The sequence below is a fragment of the Metschnikowia bicuspidata genome, assembly GCF_001664035.1.
Source record: "Metschnikowia bicuspidata var. bicuspidata NRRL YB-4993 chromosome Unknown METBIscaffold_2, whole genome shotgun sequence".
Lineage (NCBI taxonomy): Eukaryota > Fungi > Ascomycota > Pichiomycetes > Serinales > Metschnikowiaceae > Metschnikowia > Metschnikowia bicuspidata.
The window spans coordinates 280,093-295,685 of record NW_017387732.1 but is presented as its reverse complement, the minus strand read 5'-3'; the positions used below and the strand labels follow the sequence as shown (position 1 = coordinate 295,685).

General features: G+C 49.8%; 4 protein-coding genes across 4 annotated transcripts; 2 read left to right on the top strand and 2 right to left on the bottom strand.

The window, feature by feature from the left end:
* Positions 1–1,960: 1,960 nt before the first annotated feature.
* On the top strand, positions 1,961–4,939 carry RIX7 (putative AAA family ATPase; the record flags this gene model as incomplete). The annotated part of the gene is made up of 3 exons (XM_018857301.1): positions 1,961–2,434; positions 2,609–3,469; positions 3,797–4,939. 3 exons carry the CDS (start codon positions 1,961–1,963, stop codon positions 4,937–4,939), a joined length of 2,478 nt encoding a protein of 825 aa, XP_018712382.1.
* A 2,651-nt stretch (positions 4,940–7,590) lies between these two features.
* On the top strand, positions 7,591–8,592 carry METBIDRAFT_77432 (uncharacterized protein; the record flags this gene model as incomplete). The annotated part of the gene is made up of 1 exon (XM_018858700.1): positions 7,591–8,592. The coding sequence occupies one exon, from the start codon at positions 7,591–7,593 to the stop codon at positions 8,590–8,592; it is 1,002 nt and encodes a 333-aa protein (XP_018712381.1).
* An 893-nt stretch (positions 8,593–9,485) lies between these two features.
* On the bottom strand, positions 9,486–10,388 carry NIT3 (putative hydrolase; the record flags this gene model as incomplete). Its single annotated transcript, XM_018853857.1, has 1 exon — positions 9,486–10,388. One exon carries the CDS (start codon positions 10,386–10,388, stop codon positions 9,486–9,488), a length of 903 nt encoding a protein of 300 aa, XP_018712380.1.
* Positions 10,389–10,871: 483 nt separating this feature from the next.
* MNN2 (Mnn2p) lies at positions 10,872–12,533 on the bottom strand (the record flags this gene model as incomplete). The annotated part of the gene is made up of 1 exon (XM_018857282.1): positions 10,872–12,533. The coding sequence occupies one exon, from the start codon at positions 12,531–12,533 to the stop codon at positions 10,872–10,874; it is 1,662 nt and encodes a 553-aa protein (XP_018712379.1).
* Between the last annotated feature and the right edge of the window lie 3,060 nt (positions 12,534–15,593).

Below are 15,593 nucleotides of genomic sequence, written 5' to 3'. Positions count from 1 at the left end.
ATGTACTATACATACTTTTAATTTAAATAACCGATAATAAATAACAAGAGGGCAAAGTGTTCTAAATGTCTTTGTTTATCTTTACATTACTTTGGTTTAACTTGTATCATAATTAACCTATATTAATATATTACCTATTTATTAATCTATATCTATATTTATGCATATCATATGTAAATGAATACAAATTATATATCATATACTTTTATTACCCCTGGAGGGTATATAATAACACAACCATAATATCATACGAATATTTATAAAACTAAAACCCGAAAGACTATCTAATACGATGGAGGATATAGGGGGGCTTATTATTAAAAGTTGTAGGTAATTTAGGTTTGTCTTCTGTTATTAATTTCACATATGTCTTAACTATTATTAGATTTAATGAACAACCGTATTTAGTAAATGTTTGTCTAATACTCTCTCTATAGGTTCATAGGATATTGAAACTTGTATTATGAATTCTTATAATATTACTGGGGCTATAGGTTCTGCTTCATTTAAAATGATGTTAATCCGTTCAGGTAAGGCTCCTTTTTATATTGAATGAATACCTAATTTCGTGATACAGGGATTTTTAAGTAATTCTAGTTTACATCGAGTATTTTGAATACTCAGACAATGCTGTGCTTTAACATTAAACAAGTTTAAACTTAGATTCATGAAAAAAGCTTTCGGTGAATTTGGTTTTGACCTAAAGGATCCCGTAACTGGTATCAAACTTAAGATAGCTACAAATCTACATCAATATGCCACTAAGGCTACTTCTAGAACTTATAAATTATAAGATTCTTCAGGTGTATGATCCTAACTTTTGGCTTTTTCAACAGAGTTTGTAAGTCTACTACCAATATCGAAATGCATCACATTCGTAAGATTCTGAAGTTAGACATAAGCTTAGAACAGGTAATGCTTCTTGAAATGCCAGTAGCGCTTATAAAAGAAAGGACGTGCCATCACGTCTTATTTCATAGAGGTGATATAATAATTCAGATATAGCTAGACTTTCAAATTATATTGCATCTAAAACAGAAAACGGCATGGTAAATTAATAGTAATTTTATTTTGGAAATAAGTTTCGTTGTTAATCCAGTGAATAATTAGCTTATTATAAAAGCATACTCTCGGAGACTTTGTTATACTCCGGGTTTCTTTCGGTATTCTCCTTTCTTGAGCTTTCGCAGTATTTTTCTAGGAATTTATCGAGTTTATCGAAGATAATATTTGCTAATAGAGGACTTCCTAAAGAGGGGGTTTCAAACATCTACAAGCATTGAGCCGGAAACAGGTTTTTAGATTTAAATCTAATTTTGATTTTATTTGTGCATTCCTTTCCATTCCATTCCATTTGTCAATTTTATTGTTTGTCATTTGTCATTATTTATATGGGTATGTCTGTGCATATCTGTGGTTATTCATGACCTATAAATCCCATTTATTATATAATACAATCCTTATCAACACTAATAGTTATGAATTAATCCATTACAATTATCATTAACATTTTATAGTATGCCCCCCTTACGGTCAGAAAACACCTATTACACACATGTTCTAATAGGTGTCTACAAGGATTAAAATAAAACTTCTATCATATTCAAATAGAAAATAAGTGACATGATTCATGAACCATGCGTCCCAGGCGCGACCTCCAGAAGCGCCCGATCCACCAAACCAGAAGCGCCCCACCATAGCCAAACCCGCCAAAACCCTTGCAGATCCACAAATCGGACCTACAGAACCAAAAACCGACTCGAAAACCGAACCAAAAGCCGACTCGAAAACCGAACCAAAAGCCGACTCAAAAACCGAACCAAAAGCCGAACCCCAAGCCGGCAAGACCCGTGGCCCGGCCGGCGTCACGTGACGCGCCCGCCGCCGCACGTGACTGCGGCGATGCCCATCTTCCGGCGCATTTTGCACCGGCTCCCTCCAAACCACAAAAAGCACCAGCATGCCCAAATCCGCAGCGGCGCTGTCGCAGGCCGTCGACCAGAAAGTGTACGACTTGCTCCACGAGCTTCTCCAGGAACAAACGGAGCAGAACCGGGCGGGTGCCCCGGGCCTGCCGGAGCTGCTTCTCCACATCGCCTTGGCCCGAGATCTCCGGGCCCTGGACGTGATGCTGTACGTGCAATCCCACGACGCCCTGCTCCGGCGCACCAAGCGCGCGGTGTTGGAGAGGTCCGTGGACGTGGTGTTGAGGATGTGCCGCCAGGACGAGGCCGAGGAGTTGGCGGAGGTGATTCGCGTGCAGCACGAGCATGCCATGCAACGGGCGGCCGAGCTCGGCGCCGACCCGGAGGCCGAGCTCGGCGCCGACCCGGAGGCCGAGAGCAGGCTCATGGACGTGGTGGACTCCAACGACTTGAACCGGCTGGTGGTGGCCATGTGGGGCCGGTCTGGCAGTGGCCGGGCAGGGGTCAATGTGGTTGGAGACAGTGTGGTTGGAGACAGTGTGGTTGGAGACAGTGTGGTTGGAGACAGTGTGGTTGGAGACAATGTGGTTGGAGACAGTGCAGTTGGAGACAATGTGGTTGGGGCAGCGGACCATCCGCTGGGGGGGCACACGTCTGGCCATGAAAATTCTGCCCTTGGGAAGTCCCATCAAACGTCCCACGAAACGCCTGCCCACCCCGAGGCACGCAAACGGGCCCGCGACGCCAAGGCGCCCGGCAAAACCAAGAAACCCAAGGTCGAGCACTGCACGCCCAGCACCACGCTCGCGGCGTTGGGCGGGCTCCAGGCCGTGACCACGCAGCTCATGGAGCTCGTGGGCTTGCCCATCCTACATCCGGAAATCTACGTGGCCACGGGCGTGGAGCCGCCGCGCGGCATCTTGCTCTACGGCCCGCCCGGGTGCGGCAAGACCACGATCGCCCACGCGTTGGCCGGCGAGCTCCGCGTGCCGTTCATCAGCGTGTCCGCGCCGTCCGTGGTGTCCGGCATGTCCGGCGAGTCCGAGAAGAAGCTCCGCGACATCTTCGAGGAGGCGCGGGCGTTGGCGCCGTGCATCGTGTTTCTCGACGAGATCGACGCCATCACGCCCAAGCGCGACGGCGGCGCGCAGCGCGAGATGGAGCGGCGCATCGTGGCGCAGCTCCTCACGTCCATGGACGAGTTGACGCTCAGCAACACCGGCGGCAAGCCCGTGGTGGTGGTGGGCGCCACCAACCGCCCGGACGCGTTGGACTCGGCGTTGCGCCGCGCGGGGCGCTTCGACCGCGAGATCCTCTTGAACGTGCCGGACGAGGCCCAGCGCTGCGCCATCTTGCGCACCATGACCGCCGGCTTGAAGCTCCAGGCGGGCGACGCCTTCAACTACTGGGAGTTGGCCAAGATGACGCCGGGCTTTGTGGGCGCGGACTTGAAGAGCTTGGTCACGGCGGCGGGCATCGCGGCCATCAAGCGCATTTTCGAGGGCATGAGCGAGGAGGAGGCGGGCGCCAGGGGGGGTGCGGCCGTTGCTGGTGGGGATGTGCATTCGGGGGTCGTGTCCAATCTCGATGCCCAATCGGGGGTCGTGTCTGGTCGGGATACCCAATCTTGGGCCATGTCTGGTCGGGATACCCAATCTTGGGCCATGTCTGGTCGGGATACCCAATCTGAGACCATGCCTAATGACGATACCCATTCTGAGGCCATGCCTAATCAGGATACCCATTCTGAGGCCATGCCTAATCAGGATACCCAATCTGAGACCATGCCTAATGACGATACCCATTCTGAGGCCATGCCTAATCAGGATACCCATTCTGAGGCCATGCCTAATGACGAGCCCCATCCTGAGGCCATGGACGTGGACACCCCGCCCGACGTCTTGCACGTGTTCCAGCGCCAGCCCCAGCAGCAGCAGCTCTCGACCATCCAGCGCTTCTTGGCCCGGCACCCGGGCCCGCTCTCGGCTGCGCAGCTCGCGCCGCTCAGCATCACCTACCAGGACTTCAAGACCGCGCTCCCCACCGTGCAGCCCACGGCCAAGCGCGAGGGCTTCGCCACGGTGCCGGACGTCACCTGGAAACACGTCGGGGCCTTGGCCCGCGTGCGCATGGAGTTGCACATGTGCGTCGTCCAGCCCATCAAGAAGCCCGAGCTCTACCAGAAGGTGGGCATCAGCGCGCCCGCCGGCGTGCTCATGTGGGGCCCGCCCGGCTGCGGCAAGACGCTCCTCGCCAAGGCCGTGGCCAACGAGTCCCGCGCCAACTTCATCTCCGTCAAGGGCCCCGAGCTCTTGAACAAGTACGTGGGCGAGTCCGAGCGCGCCGTGCGCCAGGTGTTTCTGCGGGCCCGGGCCCTGGCCCCGTGCATCATCTTCTTCGACGAGTTGGACGCGTTGGTGCCGCGCCGCACGGCCTCGCTCTCGGAGTCCAGTGCCCGCGTGGTCAACACGCTCTTGACCGAGCTCGACGGCTTGAACGACCGCCTGGGCATCTTCGTGGTGGGCGCCACCAACCGCCCGGACATGATCGACCCGGCCATGCTCCGCCCGGGCAGGCTCGACAAGACGCTCTACATCGAGTTGCCCGACGCGGACGAGCGCCTGGAGATCCTCCGCACGCTCACCGCCGCCAACCACACGCCGCTTGCGCCGGACGTGGACTTGCGTGCCGTGGCCGCGGACGCCCGCTGCCGCAACTTCTCCGGCGCAGACCTCTCGCTGTTGGTGCGCGAGGCCGGCGTGTCGGCCTTGAAGAAGAAGTTCTTCTTCGGCCAGCAGGTGCAGGAGTTGGACGACCTGGGCTTCTACGTGGACAACGCCAGCGACGACCACATAGTGGTCACGGCCGCGGACTTCCTGGCCGCGCTCTCGACCATCACCCCGAGTGTGAGTGACAAGGACCGCGCCAGGTACGAGAGGTTGAACCTGCGCCTAGGCTGGGGCGTGATCCACGAGGACAAGAAGGACGGGCCGGACGCCCTGCAGGCCCTGTAGCCGGCGAGCTTGGAGGTCCTGGGTGTGAGGAGCGGCGCTGGGGGAGCAAGGCAGAAGGTGCGGCGTTTCCCCCGTTGTGCTGGTTACTTGAATATCTGCTTGCGAAGCCAGCAGGCCAAGGCCCTGTCGAATCTCACCTGTATTGTACTCCATTCGCCTGGCTCGTGAGCATCTTGGACTGGCCCATGCTTCGCCCCATTACTGTGGGCGTGCATGCGACATGGTGGCTACTGCCTGCTTCACACCCCAGCTGGGAGAAAAACACACTGTATCTTCACCACTCCATGGTTGTGATTTGGGGCACATACCCGGCTTTCCGCTCTGCTGGTCAATCCGATGCTTTTGTTCTTTTGCCAGTCTTGCAGCATGAAGCCAGTCTTGATCTATGCCCTGAAGGCGTTGTGTGCTATTTTCATTAATCGGTCGAATGCCGACGTGCCTCAATAGGCTCGAATATGGTCTCGACTGGGGAAGTGGGCGAAAGACGTTCTCTGCTGCATCAAAACTTTGAGCACTCAGAAACCAAGGGTGGCTGGTTCGTATTCGACACTCTCAGCCAGACAGCAAGAAGAATGTACTAAACTAGTTAGGATCTTGAGTATTATAGAATGAGACATTTTCTTAGCGAAAACGAAGCGGAAGTAAAGAAGACGTGGAAAAGAAGTGGTGAATGGATGAAACAGGATTGAAAGAGAACGAAAGGAGTCACAAAGCAGGAGTGGGCAGAAGAGCCCGGTTTCCGCATCTAAAGTAGAAGGAAAAAAGAGGTCTGGCAGAAAAGACAGCTTCCCAGCTGGACTATAAACTTAACCAAATTTGCCTCAGTTTCAAACAAGCCTGCTGCGCCATCCCCAAATCGTGCACTGCTCTAGTTTACCAGAGGGCAATCTAGGGTAGAGGCTGCGGCTGTCACAAACTAGGATTTCTGTTCGTCTTTTTCATTAGAGTGAGCGGAACTCAGTCAAACTTTTGTGAACAGGGCTTGTGAATATAAGCCTTCAAGGTATGTCAGTCTTGAACTTCTTCTTTGTCGCTTGCCCTTTTACATCGAATACTTTGCACAATGAAAGTTATAATATGTCTCATACGTTGGGTAACACAAGTCTCAGCTCCATGATTCCATTAGCATCGTGTATTGGGTCTAGAGATGTTCAGACTTGATGCCTCTAAAGTGATCAGTAGATTAGGTTAGGAACCCAGGCAGGAAATATAGCCAATTCTGTCTTGACCTTCCCTAACAGGTAATTGGGAAGATTAATGCAGTGGATATTGGAATGAAAATGATGGCTATCCCTCTCACTTCATTTCAACCTCGTCGTCTCTTGTTTTTTGTGTCTATTCTCCAAGACCCAATGCTAGCTTATTCGTGATCTTTCTTACACCCTTCATGTTTTTCTTACAAAAATCCTTGGAGTCACTGTCTTTCATTTCATTCCCATTTTTTCTTATGAAATTGAGTAGGCTCCAAGCAAATACCCAAGCTTCTAGTTTAGAGTAGGTAAGATCTTTTCATGCGTCTATTCACCTGACCATTTATTGGGCTGCCAATCAGTTCGTAGGTTTTGGGGCACCTCTTGATTCAAGAGCTACTTGTATCTCATTCACGTTGACACTCCAGTATTAAAGAACCAATAAAAACATCGTTGCCTCTCAAGATAGTTCTCCAGACCTAACGGTTCAGCGCCGACCTCCAAACTGCTCGGAACAGTTTTAATAATCATGAGTTTTTCAATATTTGAGCCTCTTACAAAGCTTTCTAACCACGCATGGTAATGGCTTCTTCTGCTTCGGTTGGCAAGACAATCCTGCTTTTCCAAACTGCTCTTTGAAATTATCATTGGCGACTCGAGTATCGCGGCTTTTCAGAACTCCCAAATCCAGAATAACGCGAATAGTTTCCTGCTTTGGCTCTGTAGTGCAAGCTTTATGAGCCGGAGACCTGAAGATTCCAACTCTGTAGAACTATCGATGGCTAAGCATTCTTCGCCCTACAGACTTTCAGCAATTATCAGCCACAAAAGCTATATCTTGAAAGGACATACTCGATAGTGTCCTATAAATGCATGAAACAGAAGCTGGAGGTAGCTACCTTGTGCTTGCCCCTGCTGATAAGTCTCGAGAGATCTCCAAACAGCATTGGCTTCATATTTATCATAGGCAAGAATATGATTCAATTCGAGAATATGTAGTCCGATATCTTTGTATCTGTATATGCGTTCATCAGCTCGCAGCCTTGTGTCCTTGGTGGGTGTGTTCTTTTGGCAACCCAAATCGCGGTTCCGCTCAAACACATCTTTCTGACGAATATACTTTATTTCTGGCTAAGACAGCGGTCCTCAGTAGTTCAGAAGCGAACTGAGCACTTCGATTTCACAGCGAAATAGAATCAACTGACGCCTTGGGAAGGACCAGCACTAGCATTTTCCAATTCCCCCAAACTTCAGATTTTCAACCCTCGCTCTTTCTTCATAAATTATAATTGACTCAATTTAAACATATTTTGTCATGGAGTTCCCATACTTACACCAATGAATGGTATTGGTAGGCCTAGTACGAGGCGCGCGCTTCATCTACTACATAATTACATACTCAACCACCTCGTCTCTCATTTCGCCACCACAGACCGTGATAGAAGATCCACATACAAAGGCATGTATTTCAATAGACTAGCAGGGATTTCCAGCCACGTGCACCGGGCGGTGTTACGGCCAAGGGCCTGGGCCCGCTCGTACCAGTTTTCGGTGAACGAGGGCGACTATCTAGGCGACGCTCTCTCCCTCGAAATCAAAACCGTGCCCCTAGAGTTCGATAAGCACGAGCCGCAGAACAAGCCGGAATCTTCGAAATCGCCCCTAGTCTTTCTCCATGGCATTTTTGGGCTGCGTTCCAACACTAGGACCGTAGCTAGGCAACTAGCAAACAGCATGGGCCGGGATGTCTTCTGTCTCGACCTCCGTAATTTTGGCGACTCGCCCCATTTTGACAGACTCGACTACCCGGCGCTAGCCGCCGACGTGGAGCGCTTTGTGGACGAGCAGAAGTTCGAACACAAGCCCGTCTTGGTGGGCCATTCCATGGGTGCCAAAACCGCCATGGCCGTGGCCTTGCGCCGGCCCGACCTTCCTAAAATGGTTGTTTCTGTAGACAACGTGCCTGTGGCCACGCTTGCTGTGCAGCTGCTGTTTCCCAAGTACATCCGCCAGCTCAGGCATTCGCTCGAGGTGGAAAAACGCACGAAAATGAGCGACGTGGACGCGGACTTGGCGCAGGTCGAGCCCACCAAGGAAATCCGCCAGTTCATCTTGAAGAACGTGAGGTCGGGGCTGCGCACCGATGTGTGTCGGTCGAAAATCCCGCTTGAAACCATCGCCAATGCCGTGGTCAAGGGGAACATAGCTAACTGGCCCTACGACCATCACGTGGCCAAGTGGACAAAGGGGCCTGCCTTGTTCATTCGAGGCACCAACTCACCCTACGTGCCGGACGAGGCAATTGCAGACATTGCCAACTACTTCCCGCAGTTCGAGGTCAGGGACATCGAGGCTGGCCACTGGGTGATTAGCGAAAAGCCGGCTGAGTTCATGGATGTCTTGCAGGAGTTTGTGGAGCGGAAGGAGGACGGCGAGATGGAGCTCGACTCGTTTTTGTCGTAAATCCCACGTGTGTAGATGAAATTTAGACTGATACAATTCATCGAGAGCCGGTTCGTACCGCGCAGCATGGGCTGAGAAGACATGGCATGTGCCAGTTCTCTGAGCCGGTAATGGCAGGGCTTAATTGGGGTACTAGTATGAGGAGCCTGATATGAAGTGTATGGTACTGGAACCACACAGCATTCGTATCAGCCAAAGATCGAGTCTACTGAGACCAGTGTTGTTGGGTGCAAGTTCGTTTGACTGTTTGGGACTTGGGCCTGGGTACTGCTTCTTGCTCTTTTGTTTTTCGACGATTGTTATATTGACACAAGACACGACGATATACTTCCCTGGTGGATCATGATGCCCATTTTACCCTGATGTATGAGATCCAAATGGGGCGTGGCTTATCATTGTTCTGCTTGCCACCGTCACCCAGGAGCTCTGGATATGTTTTTGTCTATGAGACTTGAAAAGAAGTTTCCCGATGACCCGAACACCACTGTCCTCGAATCATTCACTGACAACACCAGATTAGTGATACGCATCTCCTAGAACGGCCATTGTCCATTCAAAACACATGATATTACGGAGCTTCTTAGCTGGACGATTGATGCACATTCACTATACGGAACTATAAGATGATACAAGAATTCAGGATAAAGAATAGATTGTCACCAGGAAGAACACCCGCTTTTGTAGTTGGCGGAAATGGAACTCTTGCGGGGTCATCATAGCAAAAAATAGTCTTTCATGTTTGCTCCCCGCATCGTCGAGCCCGCAAACTAAGAATTCTCTTTAAAGTCCAGCGCATGAAGAAAGTTCACATCCTCAACAGTTGTTACACAGCGTATATTTCGGCACTTGATTCCCGAACGGAGTGGCACAAACCTGCCCCGCTTTGCACTCTCCTACTTGTCCGAGACCTTCAAGCTCTTTGTGACATCGTCGTAAATATCGTATCTTCTCTGGTAATGCACGGGGATGCCTGAGCGGGCCGCAGGAAGCAATTCCTTGTCAAGCTCCGCATACAACACCTCCTCCCCCTCCCCTGCCTCGGCCACAATTCTTCCAGAAGGATCCACAACCAAGGAGTGGCCATAAGCCTGGTACCCAGAGCCGCCGACGTCACGTGCAGGTGAGCACAACACAGTGAACACCTCGTTGTCCACGGCACGGGCACGTGCAAGAAGGTGCCAATGCAAGGGGCCCGTGGTGGTGTTGAAAGCGCCCGGATAAAACATGGCAAACGCGTTGTTGGGCGCCCTGGACGCGCCCATGGCTAACTCCGGAAACCGGATATCGTAGCATATTCCCAAGCCAACATTGCCAAAGTCCCCCATCTTGAAGACCGTGGCCTTGTCTCCGGCACTCAACGTGAGGGACTCCTTGAACGTGATTCCGTTTGGAATATCAATGTCAAACAAATGCGCCTTTCTGTGCACAGCAACAATGGCGCCCAGGGGATCAAAGGTCAAAGAAGTGTTGAAGATCTGGTCGGTGGATGTCACCTGCTCTGGAATTGAGCCTCCCACGATGAAGAGTCCATGCTTTCTAGCCAAGTCTGCCAAGAAAGTAGTGGTTTCGCCGCCTGGAATTTGCTCGGCATACTCGCGGAATTTGTCCACGGCGTAGGGGGAATTGAAACATTCGGGCAACATGACCACGTCCAACTTACCGATTTTGGACTCCGCCACGGCAGTGTCAATGTAGCGGGCGACTTTGGCCAAGTTGGCTGCCTTGTCGGCGCTGGCCTTCAATTGAATCAAAGCAATTTTCAAGTTCTGCGCAAGGGGCGATTTCAATACCGACATTTTTGGATATGATTTGCTGTTGATAGCGACTCGTGGCTCGCGATAAGATGGAATATGACAGTGGGCCGTGCGCACGCTTGTGGGGTCGCACGTGACTCACTTTCTGGAGATGAAGACTTCAACATAGAATCGATAGCTTGCTGGCCTGAATTCAAAATGGCGCTTGCAAGATGGATGTGTCTGTGGTTGAAATCGGACTGAATTGGGCTAAGCTCGCAAATTTCCAGTTTGGAATTTGACCGCTCATTTTGGACAGATCACAACGATTTGGCAAACTAACAGACATGCACTGGGGAGAAAGCTTAAATGTCTAAGTAAAAGCAAGTTTTGGGCCAGCCCTTGTATTTATGGGTACAGTTTCCTCACACGGGGATCTATTCAAGTGTCTCGGGAGCCCTTCAAAAGGCGAGAGCCCTTCTTTTGTCAGCCGGGGAGCTATGTAGAGAAGTCCCTCACAGTATATGCATCCCCTTTTCTCGCAGTTTAAATGGTTTCTTTCTTAGCAAAGACAGGCGTGGTCTTTTTCAACCACTCTAAATGAGGGATGAACACTTCCCTGCACCTCTTTTCATTGTTCTCTGAGTCCGACCCAATGTATGCCAAAAATGCACCTGCCCATTCGTCTTCCTGCAACAAGCCTGAATCAGACGCCTTGCCATCCTTGTAGTAATCTTTGCACACACCCTGTACGAAAATCTGCTGGAGCCTTAGGTCAAAGTCGTAGCCCAAGTTCTCGTAGATAGACTCGTACATACGAATGTGCGTCTTCTCGTCCTTGTAGATAAGGTCATGGTTGTTATAAATCCAGTCCGTGTAGTATTTTGGATAAGAGCAGTGCATGAACACAATGGGAGCATCCTCGCTGTTTTCAGTAGCAGTCACGGGATCGTAGTGCCCCAAGCCTTTCGAAACAAACTTGTTCTCGTCTTGGCTGTGATACCCCACCCATTTAAACTGTTTCTTCGTCTGGTAGTATGGCTCGCCGAGAACAGCTGCGGCAGCAATGAATGTCTCTTTGTCACCCTCGCCAGCACCTCCCTGTGTCATCAATGGGTAGTAGTACTCCGGTCTATATATGTTGTAGTATAAAGCAAGAAGCATCGTGCGCACGTGCGAAGTCTTATTGATCAAGAGCACACCTGCTTCGGACGATGGGTTGGGCAACGTGTTTTCAAAGTCATGAAAATTGGAGTCTGCAAATGTATACAGAGTCAAGGGTCTCAACTTCCCCGACTCGTCGGGGTGTTTTTTGTCGTACTCCGAGTATCTAAACTTGTTTTCTCCCACGGGGAGTTCGGCAATCTCGTGAAACTTTGGGTTTGTAGTCCGCGACCAGTGGTCTGGCCACAAGATAAGCCCCTTGCTTTTGAAAAGCCTTGACTCAAAGAGATACTCCACATTCTGGGTGGGAAAAAGGTCCGAGTCCAAGTACAAGACGTTGCCAAATCTCAGGGTGAGCACGGCAAGCATTTTGAACTGGTAGCCGCCGAGATTGAACTTCTTCTTTAGAGTGGTTGCCACATCGGTGTCGAGCACATTACATCTGGCGTTGTACCTAGGCAAGATTTCCTCACAGAACCTAGGCTCATACTCGTCCCAGGAAGGGATGAAGAGTTCCGCGGGCAACTGGCCGCCTGCAGCACGAATCTGTTGAATGACAAGATACGAGAGCCAGGAGTATTTGCCGCCCCCAATCAAAACATAGCCTTTCGAGGAAACATAACTATTCCAGTCGCGGTCCAGGCGCCGCATGTCGCCGAACGTGTCGATCTTTTCGTTTTTGAGCAAGTTGGGAATGAACTCATGCACGACCCCGTGGTGTGATTTCTTAAACGCCTCCACGGTCTCCGGGGGGATGTCAAGCACATTTTCGAGATATTTCTTGGAAAAGAGGAAATCCGCATTATTGCTAGCGTGTTGCAACGCCGGCTCTGCTTTGTATTTTTGCTTGATCAGTGGTGCCTCTATGGCGTATTTATCTAGGTCTTCGAAAAAACGGGCATAGGCAACTCTCTTTCTACCGCCCGTGGCAGAGAACAATCTTGCTGGGTATACCAGTCCAGGCAGCGACACGTGAAGAAAAACAAGAACCGCAATGGTCGTGGCCACGGCCAATTTGGCTAAGTTGCTTCGGCGTGTGATCATGTGTCTATATGTATACAATATATTCGAGCCCCGCTTGTTTTGTGGTGCTGGCGTGATATCGACTACACTGAAAAGATACGCCTGAGGTCAGTCAGTACGCGTGTTTTGCGGCTGGGTCTGGCAGAACGTGTGCAGGCCCTGCTCTACTTTCCCCGCCAGCGCCATACATAGAACCGTAGGAAGACTTTTTTGAAGGTCGAACAAGCCCGATACTTTTTCCTACTTGAAGCTGCGGGTGTGAGAAAAGTAAAAGCTTCATTTTTCATTGTATCAAGTGTTGTTAGCATATGCGATATTGCGGCGCATACATTCATCAGCTGAGGGCAAGCAGTGGGCCATACATTTGGAAAAGTGGGCCGGGAAGTCGATGGAGAGACTGTAAATAACTGATTGTACCTGTGAGCGAGTCTTTCTTTGCATGTGAGAATCCTGATGGGCTGAGTAGTTAGGGGTTATTTCACGTGTTTGTAATAGAGGTTCCGTACACAAACCTAGTAAACTTTTTTTCAAAACGTGCATCATATTTATGTTCTTTTTTTATTATTTGTTAATTACGGCTTGGCCATTTATTTTCTGAGATAACAGGGAGTCCATATAAGAATGTGCCAGATTTCAGCAGGAGGGGCTTTATTGAGACAAGAACTTAATAATTTCTGATCTGAGTCTTAATTCTCCCTACATGCAACGGCGTGTTTGGGCTAGAGATTCACGCAGCTTTTTGACTTATTACACTCTCCAGAATGCTGCATTGTCGTATTCGTCTAGCTGTGCCAAAGTGTGACTTGGGATTTGTATTTCACAGTGCCAAGTCGGTGCTTTTCGCCTTTCGGGAAATATTGCATGTATCAAAGGCCCTTGTGGGTCGAGAGACGTGCACGTGGATTCCCAGCAGTGAAGGATCTCGAGAGGTCATAAAATCAGACTCCTTCGTGGCGATAGACTGTAGCGTTCATCTGAACGCAGTTGAAGAATGATTTCAAGCGCAAACAATCTTTCACCTTTGGCTGGTGATTTCTTCGACACAAAACAGTCGGACAATTCTGAGGGTGGCCAGCGCCAAGAATACAAATGGTTTTACAGTCAGCAAGTTCAGCCTGGCTAGGCATAGACCACCGCCTGAACCAGCTTAATATAAGCGCATTTTTTATTAGAACGGTGAGTACGTCTGGTATCAGTCATGGATCAAACCACCCATAACAAATCGCCACTTCAGCAAACAAAAGGCATATGGTTCTATTTCAAGTACAGGGCCGCAGCAGGCTTTTCTGGACCAGATTTTGGAATTTGTTCGATATAAATAGAGCAGTAAAACATAGCCACTGACGGCCGAAGCTTGCGGAATGCTCTGCGTGAACGACATTGGCAGTCGCGAGCTACCTCTGATACAGTGGACGCTATCTAGCATTGTAGATAGTAGGCGCAGGTCTAGGGATATAGGAGCGTGGCACCAGCGTATCAGCCATATTCCATGTAGAACAGAGCATGTCCCAAAACGGCATTTGAAGACATGCCCTGATTTTCAAAAAGACTGGCTGCGGTGGGTGCAGAAGACGCTTGCTCTCCACCGCTCTCGGCCAGCCGCATGGCCCAGCCAAAGCTCTACTTATATTTTTTTGGCAGTGCAAAAGCACCTGTTTCTGGAAGTTTACAATGCGTTTGCAAAGCCCAAAATACCAAGATACGAAGTGGCACTTGGCAAGAAGATACTAAGTGGCGTTTTGTAAGGACCCCGGTATCAGCTTGACACTGATGGTCCCTGTAAGCGCATGTATGACTATATGCCCTTCTATTATTCTGGGTTCCGTCAGAAATCACTTTGAACATTTCATAGAATATTCTCTCGAGTTTCAAGGGTTACTATCACGTGACTTCAAGTAAAAGTATACAACGGTGGGATAGAACTCCAGTGGAGTTTTGGAGAAAGTAGTGATCAATTAGTAATACATCCTATGTCCCGTGAAGTCCCTTACATGTTTCAAGAAGATAAGTGGCGTTTGGCAAGAGATTACGAGGAGTTGTTTGGCCTGGCTTCTTATATTCCGTCAGACCCCATTCGGAAAGCCGCAGTGGTTTGTAGACACCTTACAAATGCCCGTTTGTTGTCGAGGTGGCTAGGAGCAGATGGTCATACTGGCCTCTGCAGTGCGGGTGTTCCTGCTTCCCAGCTCTATAGCCCACGCAGGACACTCCATTTCCCTTTTTTTGGTGGGATTCAAAAGACAAAACTAACAACGACTGGTTTCGTGCGGTCGGCCCCAAGCAGCGTTCCAAAACCGCAATTCCAGCCCAGAACAGCCCACGCCCGAACCCCGCCATTTCTATGGGTTCGCAGTGGCCCTAATATCCCGGCCAGGGTACTGCGTCTGGTGCGAAGCCGTCTATGGTGCAGCTAATTTAACGGAAGACAGGTTTCTTCCTTCACTGGTTTTTCTTGTGGGGTTTTCACCCATCTAATTTTGCCCTTGTGTTTTCGCCCATCCAAATTTATAAATCTGCTTTGGTCGTTCCTAAAGTGACTGGATGGACCACCACTACTAGGACCCGCACTCGTATGCTCCTCAAGGAGACAGAGAAGTCGGGTCAGATCCCATCCGTTTTTCCAGCGACCTCACCACCCGTTCTGTCCTTACTCCCACACTTGTGGGTCCTACAACTCGGGTCCTTATACTCACAGAGGGCCTGTCTACGGTATTGATCTTGGTACGCATACTGCGTATGGTTCCAACGCCCGCCTGGTGCAAAATAGACTGCAACAATTCCCGCCATATTGCTCCATGTGTCACGTGGTATTCACCATGTAGCCACCCCTCACGTGGCAAGGGAAAATGAACTTCCGTAAGAGAGAGTTTTTTCCTTCTCTTTTTTTCCTTAAGGGTTTTTAGAGAATAATAGTATTCTAAGGATCCTAAGTATCGTACATACTTGAATTGAGAAATCTGATACTGAAAATATTGTGAGAACTAGACGCTTAGCCCTAATTAATCATGTGACAAATGAGACATTAAAGTTCGCACCACTTACCCGGAACCAAATAGCACGACGAGTATATGAAGGGAAGAG